Source organism: Arvicanthis niloticus, chromosome 4 (assembly GCF_011762505.2).
Source record: "Arvicanthis niloticus isolate mArvNil1 chromosome 4, mArvNil1.pat.X, whole genome shotgun sequence".
Lineage (NCBI taxonomy): Eukaryota > Metazoa > Chordata > Mammalia > Rodentia > Muridae > Arvicanthis > Arvicanthis niloticus.
The window spans coordinates 21305684-21331076 of NC_047661.1; the positions used below are offsets into that span (position 1 = coordinate 21305684).

The 25393-nt window shown below is 40.8% G+C and overlaps 1 protein-coding gene across 3 annotated transcripts; it reads left to right on the forward strand.

The window, feature by feature from the left end:
* Positions 1-5434: 5434 nt before the first annotated feature.
* On the forward strand, positions 5435-25115 carry LOC117707702 (uncharacterized). Of its 3 annotated transcripts, none has more exons than XM_034501188.2 (4): positions 5435-5572; positions 14176-14302; positions 17276-17371; positions 18738-25115. In XM_034501188.2, exons 1-4 carry the CDS (start codon positions 5570-5572, stop codon positions 20900-20902), a joined length of 2391 nt encoding a protein of 796 aa, XP_034357079.1. In that variant the 5' UTR covers positions 5435-5569; the 3' UTR covers positions 20903-25115. The 3 variants fall into 3 exon arrangements, with proteins under 3 accessions (XP_034357079.1, XP_076788405.1, XP_076788406.1); XM_076932290.1 differs by having other exon boundaries at positions 5441-5683; XM_076932291.1 differs by lacking the exons at positions 5435-5572; positions 14176-14302 and adding an exon at positions 14330-16784.
* The last annotated feature ends 278 nt before the right edge of the window (positions 25116-25393 follow it).

The window sequence follows — 25393 nt, forward strand, 5'->3', positions numbered from 1 at the left end:
GTTCTCTCTCTCTCTCTCTCTCTCTCTCTCTCTCTCTCTCTCTCTCTCTCTCTCTCTGTGTGTGTGTGTATAAAATGTTTCCTTTTCTCCATCCCAGAGGCTGGGTCAGAGCAATCAGTTTTGCTGTCTTAGCCCTAAGGAATCTTTTCAGTTAAGTAACTACTGTAGCCCCCTGCATTCCCGGTCCCATCTTTAATGAAGCTGCTCCCATCCGTATAGAGCGCTGGGTCTCCTGGACCACATGGTTTCCTTGAGCACCTGTGAGTCATTATTTGGTAAGATAGTAGCAGTATTGATGGTGCTGAGTTTCTACAACTGGACTTGAGGGTGGTCCAAGAGTAGGACCTGGCACTTGGTCTTATGGGTATTAGATGGCCAGTGAGGTCTGGTTTTCCTCAGAGGAGAGCCCCAACTGTGTGGGGTGCTGTGAGGTTAAAGCCCTGATCTAGAGTTAACTTGTCTGCTTCTTTCTCTAGAACAGTGGCAGCCACCACAGGTCCTAGAGAGGTGGGCCATTCTGTGGCTACAGGGTCCAATTACTTGAACAGGTATGTCACAGGGCAATACCATAGCCTACAACGGGAGGTGACAGATGAGGCAACCCTCACTGAGGGAAATTTAGATAGTGGTGACAGAGGGGCCTGGATGGCTGCAAGTGTTGACGTCTTCTTTCTTGGAGTCCTAGAATATCACAGGTTGTACACCCCCTAGAAAGAAGTCCCCCTGCCTGTGTGGAGTCCTTGGGGTTGGTCAAACTGGTGGGGATCTCAAAAGGATTTTGTTGGGACATCCAAATATTGTGGTGTACAGACCCAAAGAAAGACTCATCATGATCTAAGAGAGTCTGTATTAATCTGCAGCAACTTCCTAGAGAGAAACACTGCTCACAGAGCAGCCTTACATATGTTTTATAGGGAGCTTTTAAAGACAGAACAATCACAGAAAGACTATTACATGCTGGTGGGCAGTTGCAGGGCGAAATAAAACATGCAAGCAGTTTAACAGAAGCCAAGAGCAATATGCAGTTAGCTAAGGCGTTTCAACCCCGAATTCCTAGAACAGGATTGCATACCTTCCCATGGGACTTTTCACAGCAGGGTAGAAAATGGGCATGAGAAGGTCTTTTCCAGTTAAACCAAAGATGGCTCCAGCCGAGACAAGATGGGAGAAACTTTGCCCTGCCACATGACTCATATGTAAAAAGTAATAACTCAGTAACAAGTATGATTTAGTAACAATAATAATAGTAATAATCTATGAAGGAAAAACCCAGAATCTGAGGTTTTTACTAGTGATTTCTACAAAATACTTAAATAATTAATTCCAAGCATCCTTAAACTCTAAAAATAGCAAGCAAGAAACACTAATATAAAGGGTTGGAGAGATGGCGCAGTTGTTAAAAGCACTGCCTGCCCTGGTAGAGGATTGAGATTCTATTCCCAGTAACCATATGGTGCTAACAATTCCCATCCCAATTTCCAAAATCTGATGCTTAAAAGAAAGAATGATATAAGAAAGAAGACATGACTATTCCTAAAGTATGGAGATGATTTTTATTGTAGCTATATGGGAAAAAGCAGACACAGGGAAGAGTCCAGGCAGAACATGGCTCACAGATTAAACTGGACCATGAGAGGAGAGGGGGAGAGAGAGCAAGAGTGGAGCTGCTGATCAAAAGAGGCCGCCCTTAGGGCAAAGGGCCAAGAGACTGGCATAGTCAAAATGGCTGGAAGAAGGGAAGTAGAAGCCCAGCCCCTGGGAGGGAGAGGTTTAGGGCAGGGGATTGGTTTGGAGTTCTGGGAGGAGCCACAGGTGCTGAGGGATACTGGGAGACTGGCCAGTGTCTGCTCTGATATGTTAATAGGCACCTCAGCTGTTTTCCCCTGGTTTCTGAGACCTAACAATGCCTTATTTTGGCCTGAACATCAGGCATGCATGTGGTGAACAGACATACATGCAGACAAAACACCCATACACATAAATAAATTTACAAAAAGAAAAACTAATACTAATTAAAAAAAACAGCAATAGCCTCTATCAAAGTCAAATAAGGACAATACAGAAAAAAAAATTAAAGGCTGATATTCTAACGAACTTGCATGCAAAAATCCTAAACAAAATACCCGGTAAAGTTTATTCTATGGGCTATTGTGATGACTCAGCAGGTAGAAGCATCGCTGCCCACCCTGACAATCGAAACCATGTAGATAGAAAGATGTAATATGATTGCAGAGATGGCTCACCAGTCACAGTGCTTACTGCTCTTGCAAAATTGGGGGTACAATTTTGTTGACCAAGAACATTACAGTTGAGGATATATTCTGCAGTAAACAAAAATTCTCATTAATTTTCATGTTGAAAAAGGTAGGACTGGCTAGGGCTGCTGCCAGTTACTGCAAAGGATGCCCCAAAGTCAATTTCATCTTGGTTTTGATTTTGGGTAAGGATGAAGGCAAAATCATATTGAAAAGACTATTGTATGACAAAATGAAATTTTGTGTGTATTTTAAAATTTAAGTCCTTTAAAGATGTTCTATCAGGACTGAATGAAACATGCTATTCTTAATATAAAACATGTTTTTCAAAGAAAATCAAAAAAATCAAAAAAGCATGATGAAAATTATGTTGGTCTCACTGTAAAAACACTTAAGATTGTAAAATGTCTCTATGTGTCTATGCATGGGTATGTGTGCATTCTTCTTAAAGTATAGACTATAAAAGAATACCTAATATTTGTAAAAATATATAATGAAAACAGAGAAATTAATGTACACACATGCATGCACACACACACACACACATACACACACACATACACACACACACACACACACATACATCATTTGGCCTAATAGTAGTTATTTAAAAGGTACACATATTGTACCAAGACCTGGTTAAGGTAGACAGAAAATTGCATGTGTTGGAGGTAGACAAAGATATCTTCTCAGCCTTTGGGAGGAATCTTGCTAAAATCTAGTACAATGTGAAATACATGAAATTTTGATCCAGATACATCAAGTTACAACTTAATCAAAGTGTAGGCCCCTTAGGCATGGAGAAGTCACCATGCTGTGAGATGCCCAGTGCAGCTGTATGTGCCGTGGAGGCCTGAGACTAGTCCTCGGAGATGGATGTGCTGGGCAAAGGTTACTCATTTAAGTTGACCTCCAGTGAGATTCAGGAAATCCTTATGAAATATGTTAAAACATCCATCCCACTCAGTTGTACAATTTAAAAGAGAGAGAGATCAACTTCTGGATGCGTATGACTAAAATGAAGCCAAGATCTGATAAGTAATGTAAATCTATTTCAGCAGACACTCCGTATGTCTTTAAGTCACTCATTTTCATAGTAAGATGTTGTTTCCGGTGTAGTAATTTCATCCTGCTTGCATCAGAAACAAAAATATTCTACAAATGCCAAAAACAAAGTGAAAAGAATTTTCATGTTCATGTCTTCAACTAATGAGAAGTGGAAAACATATGGTTGCTTCTTGATTTCCCAAACCTCTCCTCATTTTCTTTGAAAGAACCATTTCCCCTCAGACGTTTCCCCCAAATTATTTTCAGTCCTTTGCAGAAGGTGTAGAAGAAGTATTCTCTCAAGAGGATCATTCTCAATGGTGATGGATAGTTAGTTCATGGACACGAATCCTGCTCCTTTAGTTAAGTGTTCCTATTCAAGTCCTGAAAGGACCATACAGATTGGGTGATCACATGTTCTAGAGTAAGCATTTGGGCTTTGGAAGTCAGGAAGAAGTCTTGTGAAATTCTAGTCTCATTTGGAACAATCTAGGAATTCTAGTCTCTTAACTTGGAACAATCCCAGGAACCTTATTCGTAAGAAGGTGCATAGTGATACTGAATGCAAAAATGTCACCATGTCTTCCTTCTTCCTGCATCCGAGACTTAGGCAACATGATTTTTCTAGAGCTCCAATCAAAAGGTGTATCTGTTTCTGTTGCAACTGAGTCATCTCTTTTTGACATGGCTCACATAATGTTGTGTCTATGAAATCATTAGTCTGATACCTAGGCTGACAGGGTCTTTTTCTTTCCAGTCCTCCTCCTCTTTGTGAGAGCAGATTTACAGTGGGAAGCTGGGACGACGAGCCATCACGAGAGCAGTGGGAGTAAAGATGAGCCGACCCACTCTCCTGGGGCTGCGCTGTCTTGACAATCAGCGGCTGAGCAGACGCACCAGAAGTGGTCCAACTGAACCCCAGTTTTGGAGTGGTTTGTTTTCCAGAGATAGAAAAGTAATGCACACCTACAGGCATGATGCCACGACTTAATGATATTTTAATTGTAAGTTACCTGGCAAACGGTAGTGCTATATATGCATTAGTTTCCTTCCCCACTAATTAAAGTTGGATCTATTGCTAGATGGTGTTGAGAAAAATTTGCAGACATGTGTTAGGTATTTAAATTTATATTCCACGTCACAAAAGAAAACCAGCACCTACAGCCTGACAATTAGGTCCAGGGCCAAACTAAAAGAGGGAGTGATAATTTTTCCTATAATCTATTTAAACCACAGAGAGCAAGGCCATGGAGGGGTCAGGAGACAGGCTTCCCTCCTCATGTGCCCACATTTGAACACCTCCTGGTTGGAGCCCCGTGCTCTCTTTTAGGACACGGTTATTCCCACTCACTGGGGCCTAAGAGAAATATTGGCAGGGAACTGTATTTCTTCACTTCTGACATAAATGGGAGAGATTCTCAGGCCTCCTCACCTTCTTGGGATCAGGAAAGTTATAGCTCTCGGAGGAGGATCGCGACAGACCTGAACTGAAACTGCTGAAGACTATGAATTTTGATGATTTAGTATAGTAGCCGTGTATGTATGTATGCCATGTATGTATACACACATATGTATATATATGTGTATATGTGTGTATGTGTGTGTGTGTGTATATGTATATATATGTATATATGTATATGTGTATGTGTATGTAACAATTTTACTATGATATGTTTGGATATACTGAGTTTTATTACAGTTACTACCTCCTGTTTTAATTTTAATATAATTAGTAGAAAAAATTAAATTAATTAACACTTGAGTGTTACTCCCCCTTTCTATACTGAATATTGCTGATTCAGGGGATTGTTTTCCTTTTTAAAATTTAGAATTCAAGAACAGAACTCAGGGGGAAAATGGTCCCCAAATTCTCCTCTATTGCGAATAATATATATGATTCATAAATTGGTCTGACCTTATATAAAATATTAAATGCAAATGTTTCCTTTAGGGTCAGCTTTACTACAACTGTATCAAGAACTTGTCATTTTAGCCCATAGGGTAGTGCTGGGCCTGATGGGGCGGGACTTGACAGTCATCCAATCAGCAACACGATGGTGACAACTTCCAATCAGACGTTTAGACAGGGTGGAGGGGGGAGGGCCTTCACTTTGTGTTTCTGAAGTCCAGGATCTTGGAATCCTCCTCAGGCTGGGTCTCTTCCGGTATAGACTGTCGCTCAGCCCTGCGGCATCCGTTTGCCCTGCGTCTGGCGGGTGCCGGGCCATCCACCTAGGGGACGGGGACGCCGCGGTAGTCAAGCCACAATGGTGAGTGTGCATGGTGCTCTGAGACTGGAGGGAGGCTGTCTGGAACCTGTGGGAACCGGCTGCAGCCAGCGGTCGATGTGGGAAGACACAGGGCACCGCAGAAGCCTGCTGGTGAGTGTGTGCGTGGCGCGGCGAGGCTGGAGGGGCTCTGTGTGGAGCCGAGGGGAGCCGGCGATTGCAGGGGGTGGGGTGATGGCGGCCCCGCCTTCCTGCGGCGGGCCCCGGGATCGGCCAGCTTGAGATCCCCCTTGGTGGGCCGTGTGTCACCACGCAGCCGGTGCTGGAGATCCCCGTGCCCCACCGCTCTCCCAGCCACTGGCCGGTGCAGCGAAGGCCCAGGGTCAGACTCTGTTGCTCTGTCCTCCTGAAGTCCTCAGAGGCTTCAGCCCAGCAGCCTGGCTTGTGCTGCGACAACCTGCAAGGTCTGGTGTATCCCAGATCCTGCATGGGTTTCCTGCAGGCAAGGAGCAGTGAAAGTGCCCGGCCCCTCCTCCCGAGTGGTCCAAATGTACGTGAAGCAGAATCTCCTATCCAGATGACTGCTCTTCCCCATCCTCGCTACCCCTATGGCTGCAGGAAGATTCCTAAATTTCCTTCTCCTGAATGCATTCCCAAACATCCATTAAAAATAATAATTAGTACCAGCCATTTCCCACACTGCATTTCAAGCTGACATAAATTTTGCTAATTTGGTTTTGACTTTTTTCCCCTCCACACTCTGGGCGGCATTTTAAAAAGCATTTACCCTATAGATATTTAACATAAAATCACTTGACTTTTTATTAAAAAAAAAAAAAAAAAGCCACACACAACCTGCAATGCCTCTCTTTTTGTCTTCCTTAGACATAGGAACCCCAATCAGAATGCTTTGGGGTTGAGCCTTTGGAGATTTTCCATAGTGATGGGTCTGTCTTCATCTCGTTCTCTACGGGGCCCTTTCCTTGACTGGGTTTCAGAGATGCCAACACTAGCTGCCATGTCTCCGGTGTCTAGGAGCATTCAGTGTCAGTGTCTGGGCTTGATTGTCTTAGCAGCCTGAGGTCTGAGGCTAGACACATTGGGACAGCGCTGAATGTCCTAGGAAGAGCCTCTTGGTGTCTAATCTGAAAGGCACTTGAGCTATTTCAGCTTCTTGATAACTATTCTGTCAGTTGTACTTAGCATGCAGGAGGTCTTCTGGTTGCTTAATTAAATCTTTGGTGCAAGTTTGTAAGAATGAATCTAGGCTGCCAAGTAATCATGGGAAGAGTGTTCTATAATCTAGTTCTGGAAATAAAGGGGGCCTGTGCTTTCTGGCCTTGCTCTGCATTACTTCTGGGGATGGAAGGTGACAGTGCTCATGGGCGTGTTTGTCCCCTTGTTTAAAATCACTAGTTTTTCTTGCTTCTTTGTTCTGTTATTTTTACGCCTTTTTCATTTGTTTATTTCTCTTCTGAGCTGGATAGGTGCTTGCCAGCCATGGAATCCTGTGAGGTGAGAGGATTCTGTTGTTCCATAATGTGAATGAATCCAAGGGACCAAACTTAGGTTGTCAGTTGTGGCAGCCAGCACCACTAACCCACTGAGGTGGTTTCAGGGTAAAAAGCATTTCTTTTTAGCCTGGAAATCTGTCTTGTGAATTTACCTTTCTCAGCGTGAAGCCTGTAAACAGGTAAACCTGGCTGTGAGTTGGCCTTTCTCAGCAGGAGACCTGGTAGCTCTAAGCAATTAAAGAGGCCTGATTTTTACATATGAAACCACAGAATGCTAGCAGGTAATTGGGCCTCAACCTCAAGCCTTTTTTTACTTAAGAGACTCAGATAATTTAAACTTTAAAAAATTTTTAAATTTGTATCATCAACAGTAAGTTCAACTTTTGTACCCAAAGTTATTGTAAGGCCAGAGTTTTGTAAAGTGAAACTGACTTTCTAAGTAACTGATCTGGCAGCTGTAGCCTAGGGGGAAGGGCTGCTAACACCATCACAGAGATCTGAGAAGGAAAATTTGGGTAGAAAGTATAGACCAAGTGGCCTCTGTGTCAATTAAGAGTGACAAGACTAACCTGCTGCCTGGGCAGGCTGCCTGGGCTCCTCCATGGTGATCTTGGTAGCCTTGTGGTAGCCAGAGCATCCAGGGCAGTGTCAGTCTTTGGTCCGAAGGCCCAGAAAATCCAAGAAATTTTCCTAAAGAGGAGGAATTTGGGGACTGAGCTACCGTGACGAGGCCAGGAGAGGGACAGTAGATTGTCTAGTGTTCAACTTGTCCACAGTTTGGGTGGAGTCCTGGTGGTTGGGGAGGGAAATGGTTCTCTGTCCAATTACCATTGTAGCTACATTCCAGGTGAAGTCCACTGCCCCTTTCTTCTTTGGTAGAGACTTAGGGCTATGTCCAGGAGCAGGGATTTCTGCTGTTTTCATAAAATATCTTTTTTTTTTTTTTTTTTTTTTGGTTTTTCTAGACAGGGTTTCTCTGTGTAGCCTTGGCTGTCCTGGAACTCACTCTGTAGACCAGGCTGGCCTCGAACTCAGAAATCTGCCTGCCTCTGATAAAATATCTTTTTAAAAAAAAGATTTATTTATTTTATGTATGAGTACACTGTAGCTGTCTTCAGACACACCAGAAGAGGGCGTCAGATCCCATTACAGATGGTTGTGAGCCACCATGTGGTTGCTGGGAATTGAACTCAGGTCCTCTGGAAGAACAGTTGGTGCTCATAACTGCTGAGCCATCTCTCCAGCTCTCATTAAATATCTTATATGCCATATTTCAGCAGATCTTTCCGAGGGGGTTGAGGGCTATCATTGAATCTATCTGGACCTGATTTTAAACAAACTGTACTTACTTTTCAATGACTTGTTTTAGAGTTAACCTTGATGACATGTTCAGAAGGCTAAAGGTTGTCACTTTAAATCACACTTATACTTTGCATGGCTGCAAGTGTCGTTCTAAGTGCATTAAAGACTGATCATTTACAAGATGACTGACCTTTAACGTGCATGTCTTAATTATCTTCAACAGTTTACAAGGTCTTGGCTTTTATAAGATTGGGAGTTTTCAGCTTTATCTCTGTTAAGTTTAAGCCTTAAAATTGGAATTGGAGATTTAATTTAAGATCCTTTAGCTTCCAGATAAAACTTTAAACCATGAATACAGTTCACAGAGAAGCTGAGTCCTTGCATTTCTGACCCTTTTATACTATACCTTCATAGACTATTACAGTTTCTTCTGAGTCAGTTTATCCAAATAGCTAAAGCTTAACCGAGAGTTACCAAAGACAAAGAGGCTAGACATCTTCAAGTTAGTTTTTTGTTAGCCTGCATAGACCTTAGGAATTCATAAACCTTATTCGTCAAACATGTTCCGTATCTAAAGAAGGTTTGTTTGTTTGTTTGTTTGAGCTTGATGTTGAACTCAGTTAGCAAAGACTGGTTAAGACAAGTGGTTAGATAAAGCAGAGGGCTCCTTAGGACTAGGAAGTTTTACGGGTATCTGTGGTCACTTTGACTAAGACAGTGACAGAGTCATGTGGTATGTCCCCTCTTTAACCTTAGTAAAGATGGCTGCCAGCAATGTGGTTGTTATTTATTCTAAAGTGAGCCACCAGGCATACACTTTTTTCTTTTTAAAAACATCTATTTTCCTAAACAAGAGTTGAATCCAAGTTGCATATAAGCATATTGTAGTAAATTAAAATTACCCATGTATAGATTTTTTTCTATCAACCTTTTCTGTTACAGGTTTTAAGCTTTTTGTTACAGATTTCACAGTTTTTTTTTTTTTTTTAAATAACCACACCCAATGAACTTAAAAATCCTGAGATAAAGTTTGTACAGTGGTCTTATAGATATTGAGGTAAAGTTTGTACTTTAGCAAAAGGTTTTGAGCTATAAGAGAGGAGATTATTTAGAGTGTTAAGTAACCAAGAAATAGTGTATTTGATAAGCAGCAGCAGCCCCTACTGGGAGTAGTTCACTTTTTAGCTGTACAGCTTAAGGCATATGTTGTCTTTTTTGGAGGCTCTTCTGTTTTGCCTTCCTTTCCCTCCCCTCCCACCCCCAAAATAGTCACATGATTGTTCTGACCCAGGGCACAGAGAGTTTGGAGAAAACATTTAAACAATTTTGCTTGGATCCGGAGAGAGCAGACAGTTAACTACAGAGCCAGCTTTTTAGTAGAATAGCATAAAACAATGTTTAATATTATCCATACCTCCAAAGACACATCTTTTAAAGATGGAATCCAGGGATCAGCAGAAGAGACTAGAGACAGAATAGAGCAAAGGAGGTTTAGGGAGAAGGCGGTTTTCAGATCTTTTGTGATGTGTGATGTGTGCTTGTGTGATGGCAGAAGTTGTCATAGTCTGTGAGAATTTGGCCATTTTCTGACCACTGAGACTGATTATCGCTTCTGTACTGAGGCCGCGCTGCGTGTAGTAAGACAGTGAGGCCTTGGTGGACTCTGAGTCTGAGGAGAAGAGAGATTACAGGAGGCAGGTAGTTCTGAACAGGAAGAGCCCGTTTTGAGAGACAGGAGCTGAGAGGTCTAGCAAGTAGGAAAAGAAGACATCTTTCAGAAGTAGAGTGGAGAGAGGTGGGAGAGGTGGACGGAATAGGGGTAGAAAATCGAGCTGTGCCAGAGGGGGAACATTCCAGTGTGTTAGATCCCGGGAGGGTGTAGAGAAGCTGCCATAGTTACATATTGGACTTCTGTAGACTAGGTTCCAGATGCTGAGGGAAATAGAAAAGGCAGGATCCAGCCTCCCAATGAATGGGACAGAAACAGAGAAGGCAGCCCATAGAGGGGAGGGGGAAGGAGGAGAGATAGTGGTTAGCCATAGTTAGAGAGCAGGTTTCAAGGAGAGAGCTGAGAGACAGCAAGGGAGGCAGCCAGGGGAGAGTGAGGGGATGGGAGAGACTTAGTAAGTGCCATGGTGACATTTGCAAGTTGGGGTGTCCCCAAGCAGACCAAGAGATTTAGAATTGAGATGCCCAGGATGGGTGGAGGGGCATCCATTCTTCCCATGATGGGACACTCAGCAGGGTGTAGGAGGAAATTTCCTGACAAACTAGTGCCATTTTGTGGTAGGCTTCTGGTGAACAAAAACTGCCTTAAACTTTCTGCTTTTCCAGTGAACAGACATCTTTAGGCTTGTTTACCCAGTAACAATCCTTTTTATCTGATTAAAGTCTTGTTTAGGACAATGTCACCATCACTGCCATTTGGAGGGATGGGAAGTTTTGGACCTGACAGTATGTACACATTTTACCCTATCTTTACAACTTTGTAAAGTATGTGCATTTATTTTAAGTTTAGAAATAAAGATATTCCAACACCCGAGTTTGCTGCATAATATTTATTAATAATCACTAATTTTTAAAAAGACTGTAGACTTGGTCACAAATATCAAGTTAAACTTAAATCATTGGGAATCTTGCCTCAATTGTAATGGTCACTTTTCATAAATAAATATTACACAAAACACTAAAAAATGTGGGGAAGAGATAGTCTCTCAGCAACCATACTAATCTATTAACAGAAAAAAAATGAAGCATAAGATCATAATTTACAAGATTATTAACTTCAGGATGCAGATTAAAGACAGATTAAACAGAGTTATATGTTAAAAAACATTCTTGGGCCAGCAGGATCAAACTGTGCTGTAGGACTGAGGGATCTGTTCAGAAATTCACCTATGAGCTTTTCAAATGGTTACCTGCCTCAGAGGAAACTGTTACACTGTCTTCTTCCAAAGTGCTTGAGAGAAGATAGGCTGGTTAGTGAGTTTATTCTTAAGTACTGGAGCAGGTAGAGGTGGAAGAGGTAGTGCCTAGCCACTACATCGGTTTGCTAACTCGATGACTTTTATTAAAAATTTGTATCATGTATATCTGTGTATATGTGTATGGAACATGTATGTACCACAATACATATATGATAGTCAGAGGGATCTTGTGTGAGTCAGTCCTCTCTCTTTCTACTGTGTTTGTCCTTGGTATTAAACTCAAGTTGACAAACACTTTTACCTGCTGAGCCATCTTGCTGGTCATCAGTATGCTTTAAATTACAGGCAGAAATAATTCTGATTAATTTACTTATAGAATATGATGTAAAGTATTACAGTATAGTGTCATACTTCATGAAGATAATTTTGTTTACTTTTTATTTCAGTTTTTTAAGGATGTATAGATACGTACTGGAATGTTGTATTAAAATACATTTCTTATCATGGGCTAAATTTAAAAAAGCAACTACCTGGGAACCATATATTATTGTTACTCATTTTACCATGGAAGTGTCTTTAAGGTACTTCTTGTTTACATTTTAATATAACGTGCACCTGCCTGTTACAAGGGAATAAGCTGGTCTTAGTGACCCTTGTTTCTTCCTGTGAGGGTTTGATTGTTTTCTTATGTGCCCTTTGCGTACTGCTCTATGATCCCAGGCCTGGAATAAAGATCTTACACAAATGCACATGTATCCATTACTGAGTTAGAGTTGGTGGTGGTGCCGTTACCCTGAATAGAAGTTGACAATGAGGTAAATGATGCAGGAGACTTAAGTGGCTGACAATATAGACCAAGTTAGGACCACTTGAGGGTCCAATAGAAAATGCTGGCTTCATCCTTAGGAGGAGCTGCCTATTTTCTTCCCCAAGGAGCTCTTTCCTTCATCACCACAATTCTCTTAGTGATTTTCTTCTAAAAAAGAATGCCCCTTTCCCCCTCCCCCACCCTGAACGCTTGTGTGTGGTTTGCATGGGGCATTGGGGCTCTAGGAAATGCTAGCTAGAATTCCCAGCACTTCAGTATGCACTCAGTATGAGCTTATTGGCCTTCATTTCTAACTTGTCGATTCTTGCACTCTACCATCTACTTTATCCCAACACTCAGTTCTGTCCTCCCCCTTCATTTCGTGGTCCTTGGGCTCGTGGGTGAAGGAAGAGCTGATGGTCACCTGAAAACAGCCAGAGAGGGAGGTTCCTACTAGAGTGAAAGGAAACGATGGTAAACAGGAACATGGGGTTGCCCTCTGCATTTTCACAGTTTCGGAGGGGGAATGTTTCTGGAAGTAACCTGGATTTTTTAGTGTACATAAATTACATATCTTACCCTGTGAGTAAGATTTTGTTATCAAATCAGCCTGGCTCCTCTGAGGATTCTCTGGATTAGGCCTCGACCTTCCTTCATGAATACTTAAAATAACCTTAATATAGTGTCTTGAAGGTCTAGGATGTATCTTCTGGGGATGACCTAGCACCCATTAACATGTCCACCAGACAAACTAGAAGCAGATAGTAGCATTAATCCGTGGGTATAATCATAGTTGTTGAGCAACTAATAAAACTTACCAGGTCATCAAAAGAAGGAAAAGGTGGAGGAGAGGAAGGAAGAAGAGGAGGAGGGGGAGGAGGAGATGGATGGGGACTAGGCAGAAAGAAGATGGACTGGACTGGGAGGGCATGAGAGGGTACGGGGAAGGGGAATAGAATCCAAATACATATATACAAGTGTGGAAATGAAATCTATTGTGTATAGTTAATATTTCCTAAAATATATGTTTCTGAATTTGCTTCTGTCAGGTATTTTGTCATAGCAACCAAAGTCAAAGCAACTCACTAAGCTGGGCACATAAAATATAATTGTTATTTTTCTGCTATCCTCTTTGCATGTTTATTACTCTTTTCAACTACTCTGAATGATATTTTAACATTTGTACTTTCTTTGGTTTTTATGTTGTTATTGTATGACTTCTAGACTGGCTGGGTTTGAACAAAACTCCGGCTTTAACATTTATGAATGTTTTGATAAAATGCCATAGAAGGGGAAAAACATTCCTGGTCTCATGGATTATTTGAGGGTTTTATGCATTAATGTATAAAAAAAGTCAGTGATACTTAGTATATTTTAATGATCAGAAAGGGTCATTTCTGTACTTATACAATAAAATGCAAATTTTAAAAAATTCTTTCAAATAATTAATGTATTCTCTTAGTATCTGCCTTATTGCTGTTAAGTAATTGTTTTAAATTTTTGGACCACTAACATTGTCATTACTAGTGAGCTTGCTGTATTGTCAGAAATCTATTTTCCAGTTTCGTACTACTGAATTAGAATATCTGATATTAGGGCTGGGACATAGCTTAGGTATAGACCACTTTAGTAGCTATAAAATACTAGTTCTGAACCCACAACTCCCCCCTCAAAAAATCAAGTAGTCGTGTTTCATAAAAGTATAATTCTAATCAGAATTTATATTTTAATACTTCCCATTTATGGGAAGTACACATGGTTTGAAAAATACCTTTTTCAGAATGTCCTTTTCATCTGAAAAATAGACATCTTACATTAATATACAATTGAAAAATGTAAATACTTATGTCCATGCCTTTACATTTAGTTTTTCATAAAAGTATAGTATCTACTTTACTTCTGTGGATTTTATATCATCTTTACTTAAGAGCTAGGTAATAAATTAGATAATACTACTGTGCTAACATGTCTCAGTTAATAGTTAGGATCGCCCAGCCTATGAAAAACACTCTTTCCTGACTCACTTCATCCTGGCTCACATTAAGAACAGAGTCAATGACCACATGACCATTGTGCTATGTATTTTTATTTCAGGAACAGTTGACCTTCAGGGATGTGGCCATTGATTTTTCTGGAGAGGAATGGGAGTGTCTGAACTCTGAACAGCAGAATTTGTATACGGATGTGATGTTGGAAAACTATAGGAATCTTGTCTTCTTGGGTAAGAACAACCTCTCCACAGAGTTCCTAACTCAGTACTAAAATTCATTTTTCTTGTGTGATGGTTTGTATATGCTGGCCCAGGAGTGACACTATTAGAAGGAGTGGCCCCGTTGGAGTAGGTGTGTTACTATGGGTGTGGGCTATAAGACCGTCATCCTAGCTTCCTGGAAGCAAGTATTCTGCTAGCAGCCTTCAGATGAAGATATAGAACCCTAAGGTCTGCCTCCACCATGCCTACCTGTATGCTGCCATGCTTTTGCCTTGTTGGCAATGAACTGAGCTGCTGAACCTGTAAAGCAGCCCTAATTAAATGTTGTCTTTTATAAGACTTGCATTGGTCACGGTGTCTGTTCACAGCAGTTAAACCCTAACTAAGACAGAAGTTGGTACCAGGGACTGGGGTATTGCTGTGATAGGCCTGACCATGCTTTTGTTTGGAAGAATGTGGGTTTGGGGACTTGGGATTTGGAAAGCAGTAGAATGCTTTAAATGGGGCTTAATGGCCTATCTTAGTAGGGATATGGAAAACTGTTACTGAGAGTGATTTGAATTGTCTGGACCTGGCCCAAGAGGTTTCAGTGGAGAATTTCAATATGTACCCTAGAGACTGTTTTTGTGGTATTTTGGTGAAGAATGTGGCTACTTTTTGCCCTTGTCTGAAGAGAAGGTGAAGAGACTTAGATTAATTGCACTGACCAAGGAAGTCTCAGAAATGCCCATCATAGACTTTGTTCTCTGGTTTAGTCTCATGAAGAAAAATTTAAACAAGCATAGCAAGCTGAGAAAGGAAAAATATAAAATATGTGGTTTAAGTATTAAAGGGGCACCAGGAAGTGAAATGGAGCTGAATCCTGTGTTCAAGGATATTAAATTGAGTTAAAGGAGTAGTGTCCTTAGGGCAAGATCTCACCCAGCTAAGTTTAAGTCCAGGCATATATCTTTTAATCTCAGGCAGCCAAGACAAGCAGATCTCTGAATTCAAGGGCAGCCTACATCAGGGCAAGTTCTAGGTGAAGAAAAACTTAAATCCAGGCTTAGTGGACCACATTTTAATCCCAGGGTTTAGGAGACAGGCATGCAGATCTCTGAGTTCAGTCAGTCTACAGAGCAAGCTCCAGGACAGCTAAACTTAGGCAATGAAGGAGTTGATAACAGAAAGCTGGTGATGATGTAATAGAACAAGAGGCCATGTTCCAGCCCCAGCAAGCAGCGGAACTCAGCAGCTTTGGCCACGTGGCTCTGGCTTTAGAGTCTAGAATAGAAGGGACTACTGGGACAATTGATGCTGGTTAGCTGGAGCTAAGAAATTAATGATGATTAAGAAGAGACCAGCATCACTGAGGCGAATTCTTAAGTGTTTTCTGAGAGCACAAAGAAGCTGTGTTCCAGAGATAGCCAAGGTTGTACCTCATGCTGCAGCTGGACTTGGTAATGTGTAAGAGTCACACAGGTGGTACTGGTTTTAAAGGCATGAAGGGGCCATGAAGAGCAGCTGAGGCTTGGCACTGTGAGAAGCCATTGAAGGCCATTGGTAAAGCTGCAGCCTCAGTTACAGTTGATGGCCCAGGACTGAAGGAGTCATGCAGAGGATCTGAGGCTTGGCACCATGAAGACGGCCTATGAAAGGCTATTGGTGAAACCTAGTTGCAGTGGAAGACCCCATTGGAGATGCCAGTACCATGGGGTGATCACCAAGAACAGCAGCAGCAATGGAGTGGATCAACCTGAGCTTAGAGTGCTCCAGAGGGTAGAACTGGAGAAGTGACGCCAGCCCTTTGGAGGATCCCAGAAGATCATGTGTCGATCTCAGACATTGAAACAAGAATTTGTACATTGAAGTTGCCTTGGAGACCCCAAGATGGTTGAGATGCCAGAGCCATGGTTTATCTGCTAAGGAAAGCTGCTAACAGGGAGTGGAACTAGCCTGGGAGAAAGAAGTTTGTTGCAGTCAACAAAGATGAAAAAGGAGTTGGGGATCTGAAGAGCACGTTGACATCAGACATGGAGATGCATTTTGTAGTTTGCTCAGCTGGTTTCCTGTCTTGCTTTGGGGATTATAGTTAAGTGATTGGATGAATCTCAGAAGAGAAGAGGTTGAACTTTGGACTTTTAACATTGTTGAGACTGTTATAGACTATGGGGACTTATGAAGTTGGACTAAATGTATTTTGCATTATGCTATGTTTAGGTATGGCCCCCATAGACTCGTAGTTTGAACAAGCCTTTGGGGGCCAGGGAGTGGAATGTGATGGTTTTATGCTTGGCCCAGGGAATGGCACGGTCAGAAGGTGTGGCCTTGTTGGAGTGGGTGTGTCACTGTGGGTGTGGGCTATAAGACCCTCATCCTAGCTGCCTGGAAGCCAGTATTCTGCTAACAGCCGTCAGATGAAGATGTAGAATTCTCAGCTCCTCCTGCACCATGCCTGCCCACATGCTGCCATGCTCCTGCTTTGATGATAATGGACTGAACCTCTGAACGTGTAAGCCAGCCCCAATTAAATGTTGTCCTTATAAGACTTACATTGGTCATGGTGTCTGCTCACAGTGGTAAAACCTCTAACTAAAACATCTTGCTTTTTTGAATATATCTTGGGAGCCTGCGGTTTCAGGGGAGGAAGTGTTGAAATAGGTAGTTTTTTTTTTTTTTTTTATTTGTAGTTTTAAAATCTTTATCCTCTTTAGTGGTAGTTATAACAGCCAAGAGGCATAAAATATTGTAATTTATATCTTAAAGTCCAGTTATCCCTCCTTTAACTGTGATTTGATAGTGGACAAAGGTGAAGTACAATTCTTTAAATTGAATGTATATTACTCTGTATCTGTATGGAAACAATGATTGGAAAAGTAATCTTTTAGAATACTGTTATATGTTTATAATGGTTTTTTCATATGAACATTATTCTAGGGCAGATATGTTACTAGTTATGAGGAAATCTCAAGTAAGTGTCATGCTCTGTTTTCCAATAACTAGGTCTTGCTATGTCTAAGCCATACCTGGTTACCTGTCTGGAACAAAGAAAAGAGCCCTGGAATGTAAAGAGACAAAAGACCCTGGCAGCGTTCCCAGGTGAGTAGGATCGGAGGAAGCAGAGCACACAGAGCCGAGAGGAGCTGTGTAGGAAGCCCTGGTCCGGTGCCATTGGCTTTTCACAGATGCAGTTCTGTTTGTCCTTTGTCACCGAAAGGTATTGTCTACCCTGTGTTCCCCATCCTTTTAAGTCCTCCGAGCCTAGTTGTCCTGCAGTCATGTCTTGTGTGTTCACAGTGATCCCTGAAGTCTTCCCCTTCACCTGTGAGGGGCTGCATAAAAGGGCAGTTCTTTTGTGATGTTTGGGAGCCTCAGAAAGTCTGGACATGTCACATGACCTTCTTGTCAGTGTACTCTAATATATTAATGTGATAAGGTGTTTTCTCTTAACATTTATTTAATATTTATTTTTTAATCATCTCAGCTTTTTATAAACATTATAATGGGCTTTCTATGATTTTTTTTTTTTTTTTTACTGATTGACAGGTATATAGAGACAAACCTGAGAATTAGTTTTATGTAGAGACATTTTTAATCACCACCTGTTTGTTCCAGATTTTATAAGATAATGGTTCTTTTTTTCCTTCTTTATATTTCTTTTTTCTGTATTTTCAGTTTTTGGAGTAGGTTCCTATGTCCATTAAAATTACTAGTTTTAACCTGTGTTATTATTGAATATCAATTATATTATTAATTGTCAATTATTATTATTATTACTATTATTGAGTGTCAATTATAAATACTGTTTATTGAAGGACAGTGTAAGATGAAATAAAATAAGATTGAGTTACATACATGCCTATTACCAGTAAAACTGCATGTGTTTTTATTTGCCTGGATAAATAGAACCCTTTTTTTGTTTATGACTTGTGGGTGTTTTCTGACTGGATTGCGTTCAATTGTCATTTCACCCTGTCTCCATGAGTATTCTTGAAAATGACAGTAATTTTCTTATCTGTGTCTTGATAAATCTATTTCTATGTCTGAGAGACAGTTTGATTTCAAGTTAGCTTCTGAGAAATTTCACTTTTATTTCTTTTTTCATTTAGCCTTTAACCATAATAAAAACCACATAAAATCAAATTTATTGTCTAAAAGATTTTATCATTCTGTTTTATAGTGTTAAGTATATCCAAATTGTTGTGCAACACATCTTTATAAACTTTTCATTTTACAAAAGTAAAATTCAATCTTTATAAACAAAAAGCAGTAGTTTTTTTTTTTTTTGTTTTGTTTTCTGCAGTATCCCTGTGGTTAGTGTTTATGGACTGTGAGGGTCACAGGTTCCTACTGTGCACACTGTTTGCTGATGTGCTAATCTGTGCATAATTTTAGATGTTAGATTTCTAAGAGAATTCTTCAAAGTCTACTGGGTGAAATAAGTGTCTGCCTTGATTTCTTTCAGCTCTGTTTTCTCATCATAACCAAGACTTCTCACCAGAGCAGAACATAAACTATTCATTCCAGGAACTCATCCATGGACCTCGTGGAGAGTGTGGCTTTGACAGTTTGTACTTCCCAGAAGAAAGGGGCCATGTAGAGGAGGGTGACATCCTGAGAGCCTGTTATGACAGGCATGACTCATTTCTTACAGCTGACAGCAGCAAAATCTTCACTTCCAGGAGAGAGCAGGAACAAGAAATGGTTCATGAAAACCCTCAGGTTATGCCAGCTACCTGTGAAGAGCCGTGTACTTCTGTCAGCAAACATCAGAGTCAGTTTTTGAAGCATACCCCTTCTTTCAAAGATAGTTTGGGACATCTACCAAGGGGTCTAGTTCATTCTTCAGCTAATGACTTCAACAATTTCAAATGTAGCTTTGGATTAAGCTTTCATTCAAATATTTTTGTAGATGGGGAACTTAAAAATGAAGGAAAGGATTCTAAATGTAATCAATTTGAGAACTCTATCATGAAAAATTCATTAGTGTATAATCAACAAATAGGTCTTTCATGTGCCAAAGCACAGAATTCCCATAAGTATGGCAAGTTTTTTACACATCCGGTATCACCCAACCAAAATTCAAGTACAGATATTTTGGAAATTCAGTATATATGTAAAGAAAATAGGAAGGCCTTCACTGAGGAGTCCACCTTAAGTAATCACCAGGGCGTGTATATTGGAGAGACAGTTTATCAAGGTAATGAAAATAATAGTGACTTAACCCAAGAGTCACACCCTGCTAATCATCAGTCTGCTCATTTGTACAAATGCTACAAATGTGACACAGTCTTTCATCAATACTCAGAACTTATTATCCATCAGTATATCCATATTCAAGATCAAATTTCCAAGGATATGGATTGCAACACAGCTTTCAATCAGAGTTCAAGCCTTACTAGAAGTCATGCTGGAGAAAAACCCTACAAATGTAAGGAATGTGGCAAAGCCTTTACCTATTGTTCAAGCCTTAGGCAGCATCATAGAATTCATTCTGGAGTCAAACAGCACAAATGTAAAGACTGTGGCAAAGCCTTCTACCATAAATCACTCCTCACGCAACACCAGAGCATTCATGCTGGCAAGAAACCCTACTGCTGCAAATTTTGTGGCAAAGCTTTCAATCAAAGATCAACTGTTACTCAGCACCAGAGAATTCATACTGGAGAGAGGCCCTACCATTGTAAAGACTGTGGCAAAGCATTTCATCAAAGATCGAGCCTTAGCCTACACCAGAGAGTTCATACTGGAGAGAAGCCCTACAAATGCAAAGACTGTGGCAAAGCCTTCAACCGTAACTCACTCCTTACTCAGCACCAGAGAATTCATACTGGAGAGAGGCCCTACCATTGTAAAGACTGTGGCAAAACGTTTAATAAAAAATCAAGCCTTACTCAACACCAGAGAATTCATACTGGAGAGAAGCCCTATTCTTGTAAAGATTGTGGCAAAGCTTTTAATCAAAGATCAAGCCTCAGCTTACACCAGAGAGGTCATACTGGGGAGAAACCCAATAAATGTAATGAATGTGGCAAAGCCTTTAATCGTGTTTTTTTCCTTACTCAACATCAGAAAATTCATACCGGAGAGAAGGCTTACCACTGTAAAGATTGTGGCAAAGCGTTTAAGCAGAGGTCCAGCCTTACTCAACACCAGAGAGTTCACACTGGCGACAAGCCCTATCATTGTAAGCACTGCAGCAAGGCTTTTACTCAGAGGTCAAGCTTTACTCGCCACCAGAGAATTCATACTGGAGAAAAGCCCTACAAGTGTCAAGACTGTGATAAAGCTTTTAGCCGTAACTTACTTCTCATTCAACACCAGAGAATTCATACAGGCGAGAAGCCTTACCATTGTCAAGACTGTGGTAGAGCGTTTAATCAAAGATCAAGCCTTACTCAACATCAGAGGGTCCATACTGGGGACAAGCCCTTCTGTTGTAAAGATTGTGGTAAGGCTTTTACTCAGAGATCAAGCTTTAACCGACACCAGAGAGTCCATACTGGAGGGAAGCTGTACAAATGTAAAGAGTGTGACAGTACCTTTAAATGCAGTTCCCACCTTGCTGAACACCAGTGCCCCTCATTAGACAGCTGCTTCGAAGACACAAAATTTCTCCAATATGTGTGAGTTTATTGTTCTGTTACAGCCAGTTAGCAAACACAGATAGATTTATTGTGAAAACATGAAACATGTTTGATTATATAAAAGGTACTCTCTGTGGCAATACCTAACTGGATTTCCAGAACCACATCCTGGTTTAATTAAGTAATAATATTTTTCTTTCTTGTCATTTTGTCAACTGGTTCTATGTTAATATTTGTATTCTCAAATGTATTTCCCAAACATTGTCCAAACTGTATACATAAAACATACACTGCCCAGTGCACACATAACAGTGCACAGTGGGCGCCACACCAGAGGAGTCTTTGTCAGGTCCCCCTATGGTTTACACATCTAAATTGTGTAGCATAGAACTTGGCTGTCTTCCCCTGACCCTCAGAAACATGTAGAATTGTGTTTACTGTCCCTTCTACAGCATAGTTAACATGAGATTTTCATGATGATAACCACAAGAAGCATCTTTAACCCTGCATGTATATTTTTTTCTTAAGTCATGAAACAAACTATAGAGCCCAGATAGCAAAAAGAAAGAAAAAAACCTTCAAGTATATATTGAGTTGGTCTGAGGATCTTGACTTCTGAGTCTACTGCTAAAAAGTCTGCAAATACATAGATGGTGCATGAATTCACACTTTTATACAATGAAATTACATTTGGGGGGGTGTTGTGTGCCACAACATCCATGTGAGAGTCAGAGGACAGCTTCCAGTCCGATCTGTCTGTCATTTCCTGTCATTGAACTCAGCTTACCAGGCTTCACTGCAAGTGCATTCACCTGCTGAGTTAGCTCTTCCTTGAGTGGATTTTAGGGTCTGGGATTTTTCTGGCCTCTGTCACAGAAAACCCTGCTGTTTTCTGCCCTTTTGTAATTAGAAAGTTAGGCAGACTACCGGCTGCAATTGCATCACAGTGCATTTAATCTCCCTTTGACTTGAAGACATGGCCATATTTAAAAATGAGAATGTACAGAAAATGTAGGGAGACATTTTTGTGTTGAGAGTTCAAAACCGACTCCATAAAGCTAAAGGCCTTTTGGGGTAAGTTCTTGAGATCATGTCTAGTGAGATGCTGCAGTTGATAGAAGGCTGTGTTAGACTCCTGGTGGTGAGTACAGAATCTGTAAGGGCAGAGAAACACTGACAGGCTCTGATTTGATGTATTGTCAGAAGAGAGAAGAGATGCTAATGATGAGAGACAAAGCAGCGCCTAATTCAGAGCTAAGACAACTACCTGTAAGCTCTGTACTGGGAATATTGTTTTCCTCAGCTGATAGTCTATTTTATCACACTGTCTAGGGTCTGTGCCAGGGCTGTTTCTTCTCTGTGTTGGCTGAAAGTCAACCCAAACCTCACCTGCCTGGATCATTTGGGCATTAAGTCCAGGATCATTGATTGAGACCTGTCTTACTGTACCTAGTACCTGGCAAGTATTTAGGGACTCTTCTTCCACTTCATGGGAAGAGGAATGCATGGTGCATAATTCCTTCACAGAAGCATTTTTGTTTTTATAGGAGAATCATTCCAGTTTCCCGGTACTCAAATGATGAAACCAGTGGCCAACTAAAGGCAAAATATACTCAATAATTTCTTCACATAGCTCTTCCAAGGCAACAAAACAATCACAAAGCAGTCATGGCTGGAAATTTCTAGAAAACTTCAATGCAAAACAAGTGAATAAATAATTGAACTTTGTATGGTTTTATCAGCACAAAGGAGGAAAGCAATGATTGACAAGTTTGCATTTCTTCGAGAAATTTTTTTTTTTTTATAATTACTTGTTCTGCTAACTTCCACAATGGCATTTTCTAGAAAAGTTGTTATTTCTATTTGTGTTGTTTTTACCTTGTTGAAAAATTTGGACTCTAATAGAATTATCTTAGAGAAAGTTAAAGAGATAACTTGGTTGTTGTTTTATTTTATTAAGTGGGAAAGTAACTGTAGTTTGCTCTCTGTTGCTGTGATAAATACCACAATCAAAAACAACTTGGGGAAGAAAAGGTTTGTTGAGGGTAGGAACTAAAGCAGGAGCAGGGGGTGGAAGCACATAAGAAAGATGCTCACTGGCTTGCTCCGTCTAGCTCATGCTCAGTCAGCTTCCCTGAACTTCCCAGGACTACCTGCCTATGGTGTCTACAGCAAACTGAGTCTTCCCATATTAGTCAACAGCCAGAACCATTTCAGACATGGCTGTAGGCCACTCTGATCTGGGCAATTCCTCAGTCCCTTGATTGAGACTCTCACTTTCCATGTGATGCTTGGTGTGTCAAACTGATAATAAAACCAAACCAGGATAGTAAAGTGAAAGGAAGGGTCAGGGAGGACCAAAGGGTAACCACTGTGGCAGTGCAGCAATCAGAAGCCTACATCCTGTTTTGGGTCCTACACAGATGCTCAGAGAATATTCTGAGTCCCTGCCCAAGTTAAGGCTGACCAACAGTCTCCCCTCAAATGAAGAAACAAAACATTGGTGGATACTCCAGCCTTTGTTTGTGAGGAAAATACTCAGTATTTTCCTAGGCCTAAAAGAAGATAAGATTATTTGAGAGGATAGCACCTTGATTTCTCATTAAGCTATGTATCCAGAAATACTCTGCTGTTTAGTTCTTAATTCTCTGCATTAAAAATAAATGAGTAATCCAGAAACAAAAAGAAAACAGTCAGTTCTGACATCTGTACATTTAAATGATGAAACAGCACCCAAATTCTAGGTCTTACGTCAGTTAATGCAAATAATATAAAGTCTCCAGCTCTCAATTTCACAATATTCTACGAGCACGTAACATTTGCTTAAGTAGACATTTTCTAAGTGACTATATACATCTTGTATTCCAAATTGTACCTAATGAACAATTGCCTACAACTTATTTTAAAGAAGTAAAGCAGTATTAGTAGTATTCACTGAGAACTAAGAACGTTTTTTTGGGAACAGATAGTTTGCATGTACTTTTTTCTAGCTTAGAACTACAGATGGTGGATGTAAATGCTAACAACAAATGTGTTTAAGATGCCAGTTCATGAGTGCCCCTTCTAGTTTCACCAAACCCACAGTCACAAATCCTTAGATTTGGGCTCTATGATATCACATGATTTTTCTTCCTTCAAATCCAAGGTCACTAGTACAAAACTGTAGTCAACATGTTTAGTTTTGTGACAATTTCATGTTCTGTTTGGTTGGTTGGTTTGTGAGGCTTTATTCTGGATGTCTATATTTTTTCTTTTTAAGTGTCTATTGATTCTTTGTGAATGTTACATCATGCACCCCAATACCACTCATCTCCCCATCCCTTCATATCCACCCTTTGCCTTGCAGCCTACCCCCAACAGAGAAAAAAATCTCCATGTGGAAGCTGTGTTGTGTCACTGAGTCTCACAGTGTGTCCTTTTGCCCAAACAGCTTTACTTGCAAACGTTCTTTACAAGAGTCATTAGTGTGGTTCAAGGATTCTGGCTTCTGGTACACTATCAATACTCGATCCTCACCACGACTCCTCTCAGGTATCTTCTTGCCTTGTGTTACGGAGATCCTGCAGCTTTGTATCTACAGGACCAGCCCCTTCATTTGCCCCAGCAGTTAACAGATGGGATAGATGTTGGGGTGGGTGGAGGCTTCATATTAATTGACATAAGACCTAGAATTTGGGTACTGCACAGTGTAAAGTATTTAAAGGGGTCACTTTAAATAAGACACACCAGTGGAAAGATTGCCAATAGCTGTACCAAGTACTTCGGGACAGAAGGCAGGACCAAGGGACAGAGCAACCACAGCCGGCTCATGAACTTCCTCTGGCTGTAGGGCTAACATGACAAAGATCATCGCAGTAAATGAAGTGCCATCAGTTCTCCCACTGGAAGGCACCGACCCACATAACATACCCAGCGAATTTGTAAAAGAGACAAATTCAACTTAATAGAGCAAAGAGTGTGTTCTACAAATGGCTACAGAAGTATAGGGAAAAGTGAACAGTTGTAGGATTTACATAGAAAAACAAACATAGACATAAACTTTGAGTTGCACAAAAATTTACCAGAATGTTTTTCATTACTTAAATAGAAAATTTTATAGAGGAAGGTCTACACAGCTCCTGTCCTTTAAAAAAGGTGACAACTAGATGGTCCAGTGGGTAAAGGCGCCTGCTGCCAGCCTAGCAATTTGTGTTCTGTCTCCAAGACCTACATGGTGAAAGGCAAGAACTGACTGGTTTGTATTCTGACTTACACACAAAAACAAATAAATATGTAATTTTAAAAAGGTGTATTACTTTTATTTTATGTTGATTGAATGTTCTGTTAGCATGTGTGTATGTGTACCATGTGCATGCCTGGTGCCCAGGGTTGCCAGAAAAGGGTGTCAGATCCTCTGGAGCTGGAGTTATGGATGGTTGCATGGTTTCATGTACATGTTGACAATGAAGACTGGGTCCTCTGGAAAAGTAGCCAGGGCTTCTAACCACTGAGTCATCTCTCCAGCCCCTAATATGTGATCATTTTAAAAGGAGAA

What these genes read in the sequence shown, in the direction of transcription:
- LOC117707702 (XM_076932290.1), top strand. Translation starts at nt 5,570, where the DNA reads ATGGTGAGTGTGCATGGTGCTCTGAGACTGGAGGGAGGCTGTCTGGAA. An exon ending in TAGGAATCTTGTCTTCTTGG is followed by an intron (nt 14,303 to 17,275) that starts GTAAGAACAACC and finishes TCCAATAACTAG; the next exon opens with GTCTTGCTATGTCTAAGCCA. An exon ending in GACCCTGGCAGCGTTCCCAG is followed by an intron (nt 17,372 to 18,737) that starts GTGAGTAGGATC and finishes GATTTCTTTCAG; the next exon opens with CTCTGTTTTCTCATCATAAC.